Genomic DNA, 18,973 nt, shown 5'->3' with positions numbered 1-18,973 from the left:
GGCAGTATATGGGGATTTTGCATACCATCTATTACAATGTGCAGATCGCACATTGTAATAGATAGCCCCGATCATGACAGCCTCGGATCTTTGTGTGATCCCAGGCTGTCATGGCAACGGATCGCCGCTCCCCGGTGACGTCACGGGAAGTGACGATCGGAGCCAAGATGGCGGCGCCCACGCGCCGCCGGCTCTTTAATGCAGCCGGCAGCTTTGCCGGCGGCGATCAAAGGGTTAACACCCGCGATCGGTGCAAGCACCGATCGCGGGTGTTAGCGACGGGCATTTGCTTCATTATGAAGCAAATGCCCGGTGAGTATGAAGAGGGCTCAGCCCGTGAGCCCTCTTCATACTCGCCCATGCGCAGTAAGACGTAAGGGTACGTCTTATTGCGCTATGGGGTTAAAATTAAAATCTGACCCCACTGCCAGCTATAAGAAAGAATTAGGAATTTTGGCTAAAAAAGGTCTAGAGTCAAAAATCCTAAATAAAAAAGAATATCAACATATCAATATCCTCACACCAAGAATCCCTATCATGTATCATATACCAAAGATTCATAAATCAAAAACCAAACCTCCAGGCAGACCTATCATATCAGGTATAGGCTGCCTCACATCAAACTTATCCGAGTATGTCGACCACATGTTGCAACCGTATGTACAGAATTTACCAGCATATCTAAAAGATACTGCACATATTCTACGCATTCTAAGCACTATCAAATGGCAATCTCATTTCATTCTGGGAACACTGGATGTCACCTCTTTATATACAATCATTGAGCACAACCGAGGAAAAGACTCAGTGGACCACTTTCTCAGATAAAACAACCTACTAATGGAAGAACAAATAAAATACATTGGTGAATGCATTACATTTATTTTAAATCATAACTACTTCCAATATGAAAACGACTTTTACCTACAAACATGGGGTACCGCCATGGGGACTAGGTTCGCACCAAGCTACGCCAACCTTTATGTGGGGAAATGGGAAGCTTCCCAGATATTCCCCAATGGGGTGCTTGCTGCGAACCTGGTCCTCTGGCACAGATTCATTGATGACGTCGTATTTATATGGTCCGGTGATGAACAATCCCTTCAGAAATTTTTTAATGAGATAAATCAGAACGAATACCACCTAGAATTCACTCCCACATACAGCCAGGAGAGCATTAATTTCTTAGACCTAACCATTTACATCGAAGATCAAACCATCAAAACAAAAACTTTTTCTAAACCCACCGACAGTAATAGCTTAATTTTGAAGACGAGCTGTCATTTACCAATTTGGCTAGAAAACATACCGAAAAGTCAATTCCTACGCCACCGAAGAAATTGCACAGACCTAGCCATTTATAGAAAAGAAGCTCAAGCAGTACACCAAAAGTTTCTACAAAAGGGATATGATGCAATCCCCTTGAAAACTACAGAAGACGTCATCGGTGAACTGCTAAGAGCCGACATTCTAGTTGAAAAGAAAAATATCAGGGAAACTTCCAAAGATGAAGAACTCATAAGAACCATACAAATAGAAACAAAAATAGAAGAAACAAAAATAGAAGTACCGATTGTGACTCAATATACACAAGACAGCGCAGTTTTAAAATGCATAATTTACCGTCACTGGAACATCCTAACGCAGGACAAAATAATTGGACCATATTTGTCAAAAAAACCCAAGTTTATTTTTAAAAAAGCCCGCAACATTGGCATGATAGTAGCTCCAACTATAAAGCAGAACAAAACCACTATACCCAGTCAAAAAAACTTTTTAGAAGTTGGCGGTTTTTTTCCCTGCACTCGTTGTGCTTCGTGTAAAATTACACATATAAAACAAGCTACTAAAACATTTGGTCCCCAAACATGTAAGGAGAAATACAAAATTGCAAATCACATAAACTGCCACACAAAAGGGGTAATTTATTGCATCAAGTGTCCATGCAATTAACTCTATGTTGGTCCCACTAAAAGAGCCTTAAAAGACCGAATTAGTGAACATAGACGGAACATTAAGAAAGGATTAGAAGATCATCCGTTGTCCAAACACTATAAAATGTTCCACCATGAATGTTTCTCCGGATCACAGTTTTTTGCAATAGAAAAAATCCACCGAAACTGGAGAGGTGGAAATTATATTGCTCAAATGTCGCGTGCAGAGAGCAAATGGATATTTTTACTGGACACACTGGCCCCAAAGGGGTTAAATCAGGAAATAGAACTTTTTGGGTTCATGTAAATAAATATATTTACAATATATTAGCTAATGGTAACACGGATGCACCCAATTTTAATTTTGAGTGACTTTATTTAATTTTTTACATTTTTTATGTTCTTTTATGAAATTTAATTTTAAGGCATAAAATAAAGTTTGATCAAGTTTTAAGTAATCATTTTAGGAAAGTATAATATCACTATTGTATCACAAATCATTACCATGGCATTCAATCATACAAAGTTCACTAACCTGGTTCCGAGCTATAAAACTACGTCCAATCCGGAGCAACAAGATTCCCTGACGAAGGAGGAAGTATCCTCCGAAACGCGTAGGAGATTGTGTCCTTCCGGACTTACCGTAGCTTCTGGTGACGTCACCACACGAAGACTGCGGGAACCTAGTGTAGAGGTATAGCCACCGGCCGGGGCTTTCCTCCACAGGTCCCAAACAACTTGGACACTAGTGAACGATTGGAAACCTAGCAAGTATATTCAGAACACCGGACCACTGTTCTACTGAAGAAACATCGCAAAACCGCAGGAACCAGGTAACCACCATACCAATATTAAGTTTTACTGTGGAGCAACATATTTATGTTAGAGTGAAATATGATAAAACAACTACAGTATTGATAGAGTGTATACATCTATTTTGCGTTTCTCCAGCACTTTATCAATAGTTTGCATATATGTCCATATTTGGCGCAGGTATCTGAAATCCTTTTGTTTGTATGTTTTTGTGGCTTTCTCCTGTTGTGAAAACCACTTGGTAGTTTGGGTGCAGGCCACCTTACTAAAGATACCAGCGACATTAACTTTACTCATTTAAAGTTTCTAACCTAGTGCGCCAATCCAAAAAATATATACGCTATCTATATAGATAACACTGACCCATCATTACATCACTACTGACAATAGATGATGTCACAGCTTATCCCCTCCCCCCTCCTGTACAATGACCTCTATATAGATAACACTGACCCATCATTACATCACTACTGACAATAGATGATGTCACAGCTTATCCCCTCCCCCCTCCTGTACAATGACCTCTATATAGATAACACTGACCCATCATTACATCACTACTGACAATAGATGATGTCACAGCTTATCTCCTCCCCCCTCCCTGTACAATGACCTCTATATAGATAACACTGACCCATCATTACATCACTACTGACAATAGATGATGTCACAGCTTATCTCCTCCTCCTCCCTGTACAATGACCTCTATATAGATAACACTGACCTATTATTACATCACTACTGACAATAGATGATGTCACAGCTTATCTCCCCCTCCTCCCTGTACAATGACCTCTATATAGATAACACTGACCTATTATTACATCACTACTGACAATAGATGATGTCACAGCTTATCTCCTCCCCCTCCCTGTACAATGACCTCTATATAGATAACACTGACCCATCATTACATCACTACTGACAATAGATGATGTCACAGCTTATCTCCTCCTCCCTGTACAATGACCTCTATATAGATAACACTGACCCATCATTACATTACTACTGACAATAGATGATGTCACAGCTTATCTCCTCCTCCTCCCTGTACAATGACCTCTATATACATAACACTGACCCATCATTACATCACTACTGACAATAGATGATGTCACAGCTTATCCCCTCCCCCCTCCCTGTACAATGACCTCTATATAGATAACACTGACCCATCATTACATCACTACTGACAATAGATGATGTCACAGCTTATCTCCTCCCCCTCCCTGTACAATAACCTCTATATAGATAACACTGACCCATCATTACATCACTACTGACAATAGATGATGTCACAGCTTATCTCCTCCCCCTCCCTGTACAATGACCTCTATATAGATAACACTGACCCATCATTACATCACTACTGGCAATAGATGATGTCACAGCTTATCTCCTCCCCCTCCCTGTACAATGACCTCTATATAGAAATCACTGACCCATCATTACATCACTACTGACAATAGATGATGTCACAGCTTATCTCCTCCCCCTCCCTGTACAATGACCTCTATATAGATAACACTGACCCATCATTACATCACTACTGACAATAGATGATGTCACAGCTCATCTCCTCCCCCTCCCTGTACAATGACCTCTATATAGATAACACTGACCCATCATTACATCACTACTGACAATAGATGATGTCACAGCTTATCTCCTCCCCCTCCCTGTACAATGACCTCTATATAGATAACACTGACCCATCATTACATCACTACTGACAATAGATGATGTCACAGCTTATCCCCTCCCCCCTCCTGTACAATGACCTCTATATAGATAACACTGACCCATCATTACATCACTACTGACAATAGATGATGTCACAGCTTATCTCCTCCTCCTCCCTGTACAATGACCTCTATATAGATAACACTGACCCATCATTACATCACTACTGACAATAGATGATGTCACAGCTTATCTCCTCCTCCTCCCTGTACAATGACCTCTATATACATAACACTGACCCATCATTACATCACTACTGACAATAGATGATGTCACAGCTTATCTCCTCCTCCTCCCTGTACAAAGACCTCTATATACATAACACTGACCCATCATTACATCACTACTGACAATAGATGTCACAGCTTATCTCCTCCCCCTCCCTGTACAATGACCTCTATATAGATAACACTGACCCATCATTACATCACTACTGACAATAGATGATGTCACAGCTTATCTCCTCCTCCTCCCTGTACAATGACCTCTATATACATAACACTGACCCATCATTACATCACTACTGACAATAGATGATGTCACAGCTTATCCCCTCCCCCTCCCTGTACAATGACCTCTATATACATAACACTGACCCATCACTACATCACCTCTGACAATAGATGATGTCACAGCTTATCCCCTCCTCCTCCCTGTACAATGACCTCTATATAGATAACACTGACCCATCATTACATCACTACTGGCAATAGATGATGTCACAGCTTATCTCCTCCCCTCCCTGTACAATGACCTCTATATAGATAACAAACAAAAGGATTTCAGATACCTGCGCCAAATATGGACATATATGCAAACTATTGATAAAGTGCTGGAGAAACGCAAAATAGATGTATACACTCTATCAATACTGTAGTTGTTTTATCATATTTCACTCTAACATAAATATGTTGCTCCACAGTAAAACTTAATATTGGTATGGTGGTTACCTGGTTCCTGCGGTTTTGCGATGTTTCTTCAGTAGAACAGTGGTCCGGTGTTCTGAATATACTTGCTAGGTTTCCAATCGTTCACTAGTGTCCAAGTTGTTTGGGACCTGTGGAGGAAAGCCCCGGCCGGTGGCTATACCTCTACACTAGGTTCCCGCAGTCTTCGTGTGGTGACGTCACCAGAAGCTACGGTAAGTCCGGAAGGACACAATCTCCTACGCGTTTCGGAGGATACTTCCTCCTTCGTCAGGGAATCTTGTTGCTCCGGATTGGACGTAGTTTTATAGCTCGGAACCAGGTTAGTGAACTTTGTATGATTGAATGCCATGGTAATGATTTGTGATACAATAGTGATATTATACTTTCCTAAAATGATTACTTAAAACTTGATCAAACTTTATTTTATGCCTTAAAATTAAATTTCATAAAAGAACATAAAAAATGTAAAAAATTAAATAAAGTCACTCAAAATTAAAATTGGGTGCATCCGTGTTACCATTAGATATCAATTTTAATTTTAATTTTGAGTGACTATTTAATTTTTTACATTTTTTATGTTCTTTTATGAAATTTAATTTTAAGGCATAAATTAAAGTTTGATCAAGTTTTAAGTAATCATTTTAGGAAAGTATAATATCACTATTGTATCACATATCATTACTATGGTATTCAATCATACAAAGTTCACTAACCTGGTTCCGAGCTATAAAACTACGTCCAATCCGGAGCAACAAGATTCCCTGACGAAGGAGGAAGTATCCTCCGAAACGCGTAGGAGATTGTGTCCTTCCGGACTTACCGTAGCTTCTGGTGACGTCACCACACGAAGACTGCGGGAACCTAGTGTAGAGGTATAGCCACGGCCGGGGCTTTCCTCCACAGGTCCCAAACAACTTGGACACTAGTGAACGATTGGAAACCTAGCAAGTATATTCAGAACACCGGACCACTGTTCTACTGAAGAAACATCGCAAAACCGCAGGAACCAGGTAACCACCATACCAATATTAAGTTTTACTGTGGAGCAACATATTTATGTTAGAGTGAAATATGATAAAACAACTACAGTATTGATAGAGTGTATACATCTATTTTGCGTTTCTCCAGCACTTTATCAATAGTTTGCATATATGTCCATATTTGGCGCAGGTATCTGAAATCCTTTTGTTTGTATGTTTTTGTGGCTTTCTCCTGTTGTGAAAACCACTTGGTAGTTTGGGTGCAGGCCACCTTACTAGATACCAGCGACATTAACTTTACTCATTTAAAGTTTCTAACCTAGTGCGCCAATCCAAAAAATATAACGCTATCTATATAGATAACACTGACCCATCATTACATCACTACTGACAATAGATGATGTCACAGCTTATCCCCTCCCCCCTCCTGTACAATGACCTCTATATAGATAACACTGACCCATCATTACATCACTACTGACAATAGATGATGTCACAGCTTATCCCCTCCCCCCTCCTGTACAATGACCTCTATATAGATAACACTGACCCATCATTACATCACTACTGACAATAGATGATGTCACAGCTTATCTCCTCCCCCCTCCCTGTACAATGACCTCTATATAGATAACACTGACCCATCATTACATCACTACTGACAATAGATGATGTCACAGCTTATCTCCTCCTCCTCCCTGTACAATGACCTCTATATAGATAACACTGACCTATTATTACATCACTACTGACAATAGATGATGTCACAGCTTATCTCCCCCTCCTCCCTGTACAATGACCTCTATATAGATAACACTGACCTATTATTACATCACTACTGACAATAGATGATGTCACAGCTTATCTCCTCCCCCTCCCTGTACAATGACCTCTATATAGATAACACTGACCCATCATTACATCACTACTGACAATAGATGATGTCACAGCTTATCTCCTCCTCCCTGTACAATGACCTCTATATAGATAACACTGACCCATCATTACATTACTACTGACAATAGATGATGTCACAGCTTATCCCCTCCCCCCTCCTGTACAATGACCTCTATATAGATAACACTGACCCATCATTACATCACTACTGACAATAGATGATGTCACAGCTTATCTCTCCCTGTACAATGACCTCTATATAGATAACACTGACCCATCATTACATCACTACTGACAATAGATGATGTCACAGCTTATCTCCTCCCCCTCCCTGTACAATGACCTCTATATAGATAACACTGACCCATCATTACATCACTACTGACAATAGATGATGTCACAGCTTATCCCCTCCCCCTCCCTGTACAATGACCTCTATATAGATAACACTGACCCATCATTACATCACTACTGACAATAGATGATGTCACAGCTTATCTCCTCCTCCCTGTACAATGACCTCTATATAGATAACACTGACCCATCATTACATCACTACTGACAATAGATGATGTCACAGCTTATCTCCTCCTCCCTGTACAATGACCTCTATATAGATAACACTGACCCATCATTACATCACTACTGACAATAGATGATGTCACAGCTTATCTCCCCTCCTCCCTGTACAATGACCTCTATATAGATATCACTGACCCATCATTACATCACTACTGACAATAGATGATGTCACAGCTTATCCCCTCCTCCTCCCTATACAATGACCTCTATATACATAACACTGACCCATCATTACATCACTACTGACAATAGATGATGTCACAGCTTATCTCCTCCCCCCTCCTGTACAATGACCTCTATATAGATAACACTGACCCATCATTACAGACAATAGATGATGTCACAGCTTATCTCCTCCCCTCCCTGTACAATGACCTCTATATAGATAACACTGACCCATCATTACATCACTACTGACAATAGATGATGTCACAGCTTATCCCCCTCCCCCTCCCTGTACAATGACCTCTATATAGATAACACTGACCCATCATTACATCACTACTGACAATAGATGATGTCACAGCTTATCTCCTCCCCCCCTGTACAATGACCTCTATATAGATAACACTGAGCCATCATTACATCACTACTGACAATAGATGATGTCACAACTTATCTCCTCCCCCTCCCTGTACAATGACCTCTATATAGATAACACTGAGCCATCATTACATCACTACTGACAATAGATGATGTCACAACTTATCTCCTCCCCCTCCCTGTACAATGACCTCTATATAGATAACACTGACCCATCATTACATCACTACTGACAATAGATGATGTCACAGCTTATCTCCTCCTCCTCCCTATACAATGACCTCTATATACATAACACTGACCCATCATTACATCACTACTGACAATAGATGATGTCACAACTTCTCCTCCCCCTCCCTGTACAATGACCTCTATATAGATTACATTGACCCATCATTACATCACTACTGACAATAGATGATGTCACAGCTTATCTCCTCCCTGTACAATGACCTCTATATAGATAACACTGACCCATCATTACATCACTACTGACAATAGATGATGTCACAGCTTATCTCCTCCCTGTACAATGACCTCTATATAGATAACACTGACCCATCATTACATCACTACTGACAATAGATGATGTCACAGCTTATCCCCTCCCCCTCCCTGTACAATGACCTCTATATAGATAACACTGACCCATCATTACATCATTACTGACAATAGATGATGTCACAGCTTATCCCCTCCCCCTCCTCCCTATACAATGACCTCTATATAGATAACACTGACCCATTATTACATCACTACTGACAATAGATGATGTCACAGCTTATCTCCTCCCCCTCCCTGTACAATGACCTCTATATAGATAACACTGACCCATCATTACATCACTACTGACAATAGATGATGTCACAGCTTATCCCCTCCCCCCTCCCTGTACAATGACCTCTATATAGATAACACTGACCCATCATTACATCACTACTGACAATAGATGATGTCACAGCTTATCTCCTCCCTGTACAATGACCTCTATATAGATAACACTGACCCATCATTACATCACTACTGACAATAGATGATGTCACAGCTTATCCCCTCCCCCTCCCTGTACAATGACCTCTATATAGATAACACTGACCCATCATTACTGACAATAGATGATGTCACAGCTTATCCCCTCCCCCTCCTCCCTATACAATGACCTCTATATAGATAACACTGACCCATTATTACATCACTACTGACAATAGATGATGTCACAGCTTATCTCCTCCCCCTCCCTGTACAATGACCTCTATATAGATAACACTGACCCATCATTACATCACTACTGACAATAGATGATGTCACAGCTTATCCCCTCCCCCCTCCCTGTACAATGACCTCTATATAGATTACACTGACCCATCATTACATCACTACTGACAATAGATGATGTCACAGCTTATCTCCTCCTCCTCCCTATACAATGACGTCTATATAGATAACACTGACCCATCATTACATCACTACTGACAATAGATGATGTCACAACTTATCTCCTCCCCCTCCCTGTACAATGACCTCTATATAGATAACACTGACCCATCATTACATCACTACTGACAATAGATGATGTCACAGCTTATCTCCTCCTCCTCCCTATACAATGACCTCTATATAGATAACACTGACCCATCATTACATCACTACTGACAATAGATGATGTCACAGCTTATCTCCTCCCCCTCCCTCTACCATGACCTCTATACAGATAACACTGACCCATCATTACATCACTACTGACAATAGATGATGTCACAACTTATCTCCTCCCCCTCCCTGTACAATGACCTCTATATAGATTACATTGACCCATCATTACATCACTACTGACAATAGATGATGTCACAACTTATCTCCTCCCCCTCCCTGTACAATGACCTCTATATAGATTACACTGACCCATCATTACATCACTACTGACAATAGATGTCACAGCTTATCTCCTCCCCCTCCCTGTACAATGACCTCTATATAGATAACACTGACCCATCATTACATCACTACTGACAATAGATGATGTCACAGCTTATCCCCTCCCCCCTCCCTGTACAATGACCTCTATATAGATAACACTGACCCATCATTACATCACTACTGACAATAGATGATGTCACAGCTTATCTCCTCCCTGTACAATGACCTCTATATAGATAACACTGACCCATCATTACATCACTACTGACAATAGATGATGTCACAGCTTATCCCCTCCCCCCTCCCTGTACAATGACCTCTATATAGATAACACTGACCCATCATTACATCACTACTGACAATAGATGATGTCACAGCTTATCTCCTCCCTGTACAATGACCTCTATATAGATAACACTGACCCATCATTACATCACTACTGACAATAGATGATGTCACAGCTTATCTCCTCCTCCTCCCTATACAACGACCTCTATATAGATAACACTGACCCATCATTACATCACTACTGACAATAGATGATGTCACAGCTTATCTCCTCCCCCTCCTGTATAATGACCTCTATATAGAAATCACTGATCCATCATTACATCACTACTGACAATAGATGATGCCACAGCTTATCTCCTCCCCCTCCCTGTACAATGACCTCTATATAGATAACACTGACCCATCATTACATCACTACTGACAATAGATGATGTCACAGCTTATCTCCTCCTCTTCCCTATACAACGACCTCTATATAGATAACACTGACCCATCATTACATCACTACTGACAATAGATGATGCCACAGCTTATCTCCTCCCCCTCCCTGTACAATGACCTCTATATAGATTACACTGACCCATCATTACATCACTACTGACAATAGATGATGTCACAGCTTATCCCCTCCCCCCTCCCTGTGCAATGACCTCTATATAGATTACACTGACCCATCATTACATCACTACTGACAATAGATGATGTCACAGCTTATCTCCTCCTCCTCCCTGTACAATGACCTCTATATAGATAACACTGACCCATCATTACATCACTACTGACAATAGATGATGTCACAGCTTATCTCCTCCCCCTCCCTGTACAATGACCTCTATATAGATAACACTGACCCATCATTACATCACTACTGACAATAGATGATGTCACAACTTATCTCCTCCCCCTCCCTGTACAATGACCTCTATATAGATAACACTGAGCCATCATTACATCACTACTGACAATAGATGATGTCACAACTTATCTCCTCCCCCTCCCTGTACAATGACCTCTATATAGATTACACTGACCCATCATTACATCACTACTGACAATAGATGATGTCACAACTTATCTCCTCCCCCTCCCTGTACAATGACCTCTATATAGATAACACTGACCCATCATTACATCACTACTGACAATAGATGATGTCACAGCTTATCCCCTCCCCTCCCTGTACAATGACCTCTATATAGATAACACTGACCCATCATTACATCACTACTGACAATAGATGTCACAGCTTATCTCCTCCTCCCTATACAATGACCTCTATATAGATAACACTGACCCATCATTACATCACTACTGACAATAGATGATGTCACAGCTTATCTCCCCCCTCCCTGTACAATGACCTCTATATAGATAACACTGACCCATCATTACATCACTACTGACAATAGATGATGTCACAGCTTATCTCCTCCTCCTCCCTGTACAATGACCTCTATATAGATAACACTGACCCATCATTACATCACTACTGACAATAGATGATGTCACAGCTTATCTCCTCCTCCTCCCTATACAATGACCTCTATATACATAACACTGACCCATCATTACATCACTACTGATATTGATGAGCAGTACTCATTTAAATTATTAAATGACCCCCTCCTCACAGACTGCAGCTCCTGCACATATCATCCACAACCCTTTCTGCTAAGCATTAGGCGTGCGGGGGCTGGTTTACCGCAGCATAGAGGGGCAGGGGGGCGCTGCATCCTGAATCACATCAGCACCACCCGGCTGACTCCATACACAGGATTACAATGCAGAGTGAGGTCATCTCATATCTCACAGGAGGCGCTGACTCCTTGAAGTGAAAGCATTTACTAAGGGGGGGGGGGGGGGGTGAAAGTAAAACATTTACGGGGGGGGGGGGGTGAAAGTAAAACATTTACTGGGGGGGGGGGTGAAAGTGAAAGCATTTACTAAAGGGGGGGGGTGAAAGTAAAACATTTACTAGAGGGGGAGTGAAAGCATTTCTTGGCTGGGGGGGTGAAAGTGAAAGCATTTACTATGGGGGGGTGAAAGTGAACGCATTTACTAAGGGGGGGGGGGAGTGAAAGTGAACACATTTACTATGGGGGGGAGTGAAGGTGAAAGCAATTACTATGGGGGGGGGGAGTGAAAGTGAAAGCAATTACTATGGGGGGGTGAAAGTGAAAGCAATTACTATGGGGGGGGTGAAAGTGAAAGCAATTACTATGGGGGGGGTGAAAGTGAAAGCAATTACTATGGGGGGGGTGAAAGTGAAAGCAATTACTATGGGGGGGTGAAAGTGAAAGCAATTACTATGGGGGGGAGTGAAAGTGAAAGCAATTACTATGGGGGGGGTGAAAGTGAAAGGCAATTACTATGGGGGGGGAGAGAAGTGAAAGCAATTACTATGGGGGGGGTGTGCAAAGTGAAAGCAATTACTATGGGGGGGGGAGTGAAAGGGAAAGCAATTACTATGGGGGGGTGAAAGTGAAAGCATTTACTATGGGGGGGGTGAAAGTGAAAGCATTTACTATGGGGGGGGGGTGAAAGTGAAAGCATTTACTATGGGGGGGGGGGGGTGAAAGTGAAGCATTTACTATGGGGGGGGTGAAAGTGAAAGCAATTACTATGGGGAAGGGTGAAAGTGAAAGCATTTACTATGGGGGGGGGAGGGTTGAAAGTGAAAGCATTTACTATGGAGGGGGTGTGAAAGTGAAAGCATTTTGAAAGATTTACTACAGGGGGGGGGGGAAGAGTGAAAGTGAAAGGCATTATTGGGGGGGGGGGTAGTAATTGTAGTTATTTGTGTGTATAGTAGAAGTCCCGATGTTACTGAGGAGGCAGGTCATGTGTAGCTGTTGATGCAATGACGTCATGTCCATCACTTCTCTCTTCAGGCATTTTCGGATAACGCCGCTCGCAGGGAGGTGGAGAGTTTGCCGGCCGTCTGCACCAACAATGGCTGCACCTGGAGAGGGACCATCAAGGAATATGAGGCGAGACATTACAATGACCTTGTATTCAGACCATGACTGCGTGCTGGAGGGGCCCAGTTATACCATGTGCTAGGGATTTATCCTGGTGCAGCTGCATCCCCCTCCTACCCACTACTGATGTACAGCACATCCCCAGTTGCTCTGATACATTGTTACAAGTTGCTAAGACATGACAATTCTGTATTATGCGATGAGCATTATGTAGCAAGTCCTCAGTTCTGAGAAGTTGTAGGATCTTACAGGTTTGCAGCACCAGGATGTGTAATGGATTGAAACCTAACTGTGTGTGTGTGTGTGTGTGTGTGTGTGTGTGTACTACTACTACTACACCTAGTAGTAATGTATCAGATAGGAGACTATACAGAAGTTACACCCCCTGCTAATCCATAGGGTATATAGTGTGCATACCCCATGTCCTACCCAGGTGTGTACAGCTCCCCCACTTGTCCTGACCTCTGCCCTCTCCCTCTTTGTTCCGTTGTCGTCCATGTATCTGAGTGTAAAGAGATAATCTCTATAGAAATCTATACAAACACTTCTGTTACCCGGAGCTGCTCCTGCTCCATAGCCAGGTCCTCCATTCACCTCCAGAGCTGCGTTTACAATACCTGTGGTTATTGGAACCGTCTGGGTGTGCTGTCCAGCTGAAATCCTGTTATTGTATACTCACATGGAGGGACAGAGAGAAGTAGACATGGCGGTGACCTGGTCTCTGACAGCAGGGCCGGGCACAGAGGTCATACATTTGGTGGGCGGCTGACCTCTGAGACCATAAGCCGGACCATGGAGGGGTGGGAGAACCAGTTGGGAGAACAGTTGGGCCGGTGACTATATTTCATGGGGGAGAACCCCTCCACCAAACATTCTAGAGACATAATGAAAGCAGAAATAAAAAATAAAACTAAACATGATCAGTAGCTCTATGTAATGGAGTCCACATGACACAGTGTAGCAGGTAATGCACAGGACCGGCCGTCACTCCTGGGAGATGTGATGGAAAGGTTCTGTCTATTCACACGATCTTCTGCACATGTGGGGGGACGGGGGGGCTGGTTACTAGGAAGCTGTGCCCCAGCGTCCTGCAGTTCTGGCTCTGTGTAAGAGCCTCGTGTTTATCTTGTTACTGGAGACTGGAGACAAGCCAAGATTGCAGAAGTGGAAAGTCCCGAAATACTAGCGAGAGGGGGAGGGGAGGCGAGAAGAGAGAGAGATAGCGAGAGAGACAGAAAGATGATCCAAGAGAGAGAGAGAGCGAGAGAGAGACAGAAAGATGATCCGAGAGAGAGAAGATAAGAGGAAGGGAAATGAAAGGCAGGAGATGGGGGGAGGAGGAGGACAAGAAGAGGGGGACACTGTGGGAGAGTCTTGGTAGCTGAGACTTTGTCACTTTATCTATTTCAGTCGTTTCTTGTGGCCGGATACATTTCCTGTTCTTTGTTCCTATTTTAAGTTCCTCTTATTGTGGTTACAACAACACGCACACAGCGCTGGGACCGGCCATTTTTGGCAAATAATTGATGATGTCACACAGGTGCATGGCTCATATATCCCTGGTCATGTGATGTCACACAGGTGCAGGGGGGGTCGCCGAGCGCGCCTGCACCGCCAAGCCAGGGGGGGTCGCCGAGCGCGCCTGCACCGCCAAGCCAGGGGGGGTCGCCGAGCGCGCCTGCACCGCCAAGCCAGGGGGGGTCGCCGAGCGCGCCTGCACCGCCAAGCCAGGGGGGGTCGCCGAGCGCGCCTGCACCGCCAAGCCAGGGGGGGTCGCCGAGCGCGCCTGCACCGCCAAGCCAGGGGGGGTCGCCGAGCGCGCCTGCACCGCCAAGCCAGGGGGGGTCGCCGAGCGCGCCTGCACCGCCAAGCCAGGGGGGGTCGCCGAGCGCGCCTGCACCGCCAAGCCAGGGGGGGTCGCCGAGCGCGCCTGCACCGCCAAGCCAGGGGGGGTCGCCGAGCGCGCCTGCACCGCCAAGCCAGGGGGGGTCGCCGAGCGCGCCTGCACCGCCAAGCCAGGGGGGGTCGCCGAGCGCGCCTGCACCGCCAAGCCAGGGGGGGTCGCCGAGCGCGCCTACACCGCCAAGCCAGGGGGGGTCGCCGAGCGCGCCTGCACCGCCAAGCCAGGGGGGGTCGCCGAGCGCGCCTGCACCGCCAAGCCGACTTGCTTGGTAGGAAAACCCCTTTAAGGCTGTGAAGAGACTCTCACCAGCAGCACAGAGGATGTCAGGAGAGGCGTGTGCTAATCACGGGCTAATATTCTAGTAGTTGGCAGTACAGAAGTGATATGAATGGAGCTCGGCAGGATGTAGACAGGACGATGTACATAGGTCACTGCAGCACAGAGTATTTCAGGATATTCCAGTTGTCCTGGAGTTCAGGAAGTGACTGAGGACATGTAATAGCAGGATATCCTCCATCATACAGACTGGGGCCCCATGGTGGGGGGGGGGGGGGTATATACTGCTCTCCTGTATACACTGTATGCTGAGCCCAGCCTCTCCCTCTTACACAACGGCTGCTTTACTGTTTCGTCACCCTTCATCTGCGCCCCAGTTACACCACTACTCACCACTCCCATCATCATGTAATCGCCCCCTCCCCCCATAGATGCGGAAGGGCGTGAGTCTGTGACCATAGAATAATAAACCTCAACACCTGCGTTTATCAGGTGGCATTGTGTATGTGATGTGTGGGGTGGGGGTTCCTGTCCGTGTGGTCTGCACCCCCAGGAAACAAGATAACACCCCCCCACCCCAATTTATATCACTCTCTGCATCGGGTCACACAGGCTCCTTATGTCTTTGCAATAGAGGTCACTGAGCGCTGTGCTCAGTCTCCTTTAAGGTTTCTCAGTACTTGTCCTTCCATGTAGGTTCTTTGAACTTTGCCCCGCTCTCCCGTTTCGCTGTATCAGTCGCCTCCAAACATTTGTGATAATAAATTCCTCCGTTCTCTTCCAGGCCCTACACGAAGGAAAGTGCCCGTTCATGCTGGTACCTTGTCCCGCCTGCAAGACGCTAATCAGGACGACCGATCGGGACTGGCACAACGAGCGCGAATGCCCCGAGCGCAAGCTGAACTGTAGATACTGCAAACTCTCCTTCTACTTCCCCGATATCAAGGTACACGAGGGTCCGATGGTGGCGGGACACGGGCGCAGGCAGAGGGGTGACGTCTTCTGTCTCTTCCAGGCTCATGATGAGATCTGCCCCAAATTCCCAATGACTTGTGAAGCCTGCGGAAAAAAGAAGATCCCCAGGGAGAAGGTAGGTATCCGACTGCGGGGACGGAGAGCCACCCACACGGACCATAGAATAGATGCCATACGTCTCTCATCAGAGCTGGTGCATCACATGTGCCTAGTATAACGAACCTAACATCCCAGGGAAGGGATATAACGAACCTAACATCCCAGACCAGAGGGGGGGTGGACAGCATTGCCAAAACACACCTGAGGTGGTGACTGCAAAGGAGAAAAAAATTGAGTTGCAGTGTCCGGAAAAAGGGAGGCAAATACTGGAGGAGCTACTTACTTGGCACACTCCCAAATTAGCCAGAAAAAACGCACATAAAAACCAATGTTATTGCTCTAACTCCACAATAAAACGTTAAGATTCAGAATTCCAAGGACGGTCTCACCCAGTTCCTTATAGATCGGAGATTGAAGAAATTTCCTCAGTAATTCCTCCTGTCACGATGGTCACTTCTCTATACTGGATCCTGTGGGAGACCACGCTACACTCTTGTGCACGCGATCACAGTGCCGGTCCTGTATCAGAATGTGGACAGATGGTGCAGATCACCAAGGATAAGAGTAAAATGAATTTTATTCCTGCATACTCACAAACAGAATATTAAAAGCGCGCATATCACAATGGTTAAAAACGCCAGAGGACCTCATGCCCGACCTAGGTATCGCTCTTTCAACTTCATCTGAGGCCCCGGAAAGTACATTGTCCGACTCCAATGTACTCTGCCGCAATTCCTAAGATCGTGCGCCCGATATCCTGCATGTGTCGCTTCCCCGCTCAGGTCCCCGGAGTTCACCTTCTTCTTCCTGGTGCATGTAAGTGCATTGCCTTGCGACACAATTTGAAAGTTAAATCCCGCGCTCAGTCCGAATCAGTCGGATCGTCCGATGGCACAACCCTGTAATTTCTGCAAGCAGCGCAGCTGCGCCACAATCTGACTGTATGCGTCACAATCCAAGCGCAAACCTCTGTTAAATACCTGTCAAAACTGTGCAAATCCCGAAAACCTTGTACGGTGCGACGAAAGTGCGATTCGCGACCCTTTGGGTGCAGTAACTATGCTCCTTGTCTGCTGCAGCTCAGAATGGCTGAATGGGGGTCACCTAAGGACTGAAGCCATAGAGGTATCAGAATCTCCTGATAATCCTGGGCACAGGGGAATAGTTGTGATGCTGTACTTCTAGGTAATGGCGCCATGTTGTCTTGTTATACAAGCTGCCTTCCCCTCCGTATATGTCCCACAATGCACGGCAGCAGAGAATGCTCCACACATATAATGTCCAGATAAATACAACGTATCAGGCTCTGATTTTAAAGGTCTAGTGTGAACACTGGTCTCATTATGGAAGGCTCTCACTCCTTGTAATACTGCTACATTCAAAGATAACAATAAGACCATGGAAATATTCAATTCTTCTTTATATATAACTTGATTAAAAGACATTTAAGGCATCAATACATGATCACTATTCAGCAAACTGTGCCATAGTCCATTACCAAGTCCACACTGAACGGCAATGGCTCCTACTGAGACGCAGAACGCCCAGGCGTATACTGACCTGTCCCCGGCTCCGGGCAGTTGTTCTTTTTATATAACGGCTTCTGTTTCAGTTCCAGGATCATGTGAAGACATGTGGTCGGTGCAAAGTTCCCTGTCGTTTCCAAGTAGTCGGCTGCACAGAGATGGTAAGTGTCTGTCTGCCTGCGGCTACACGGCAGACTGTGCTGGATACTGCCCCAGTAGTGGTAGTACTGACCACCCTCTGTGTTATGGAGTTGGGGGTCAGTCATTGCAGCAGATTCTCCCTTGTAGCCCCTCTCCCAGGTGCCGTGGCTGTGCACGGGTCGGCCATGTAGCCCTGACCAATGACTGATTGAATGGCTCTGAGTAATCAAGGATCCGTTTTACACTTCAGATGAGGGACGGCCGGGGTTAGCTCTGCAGTAATTTAGCTGAGTTCACGTTTCGGCTATGCAGTCACCTCCCCCCATCCACGTCGCCGGGTCCGCGCATCCCTTCCCAATGCACGGTAATGACCAGGACTCGTGGAGCCAACCAACGGTCTGAGAGGGGTGAGGATGTATTTATGGGGTGTCCTGCTTGAGCCT

The 18,973-nt window shown here is 44.8% G+C and overlaps 1 protein-coding gene across 4 annotated transcripts in view; it reads left to right on the top strand.

Moving 5' to 3' along the window:
• Positions 1-18,973, top strand: part of TRAF2 (TNF receptor associated factor 2) — a 53,231-nt gene that overhangs the window by 23,538 nt on the left and 10,720 nt on the right. For all 4 annotated transcript variants that reach the window (XM_072125410.1, XM_072125406.1, XM_072125407.1 and 1 more), the window contains exons 6-9: positions 13,521-13,619; positions 16,574-16,735; positions 16,805-16,879; positions 18,476-18,550. In XM_072125410.1, the coding sequence (XP_071981511.1) occupies positions 13,521-13,619; positions 16,574-16,735; positions 16,805-16,879; positions 18,476-18,550 (411 nt within the window). The remainder of the gene's footprint in view (positions 1-13,520; positions 13,620-16,573; positions 16,736-16,804; positions 16,880-18,475; positions 18,551-18,973) is intronic.

Source organism: Engystomops pustulosus, chromosome 9 (genome assembly GCF_040894005.1).
Source record: "Engystomops pustulosus chromosome 9, aEngPut4.maternal, whole genome shotgun sequence".
Classification (NCBI taxonomy): domain Eukaryota; kingdom Metazoa; phylum Chordata; class Amphibia; order Anura; family Leptodactylidae; genus Engystomops; species Engystomops pustulosus.
This window is presented reverse-complemented; position numbering and strand designations above follow the sequence as displayed.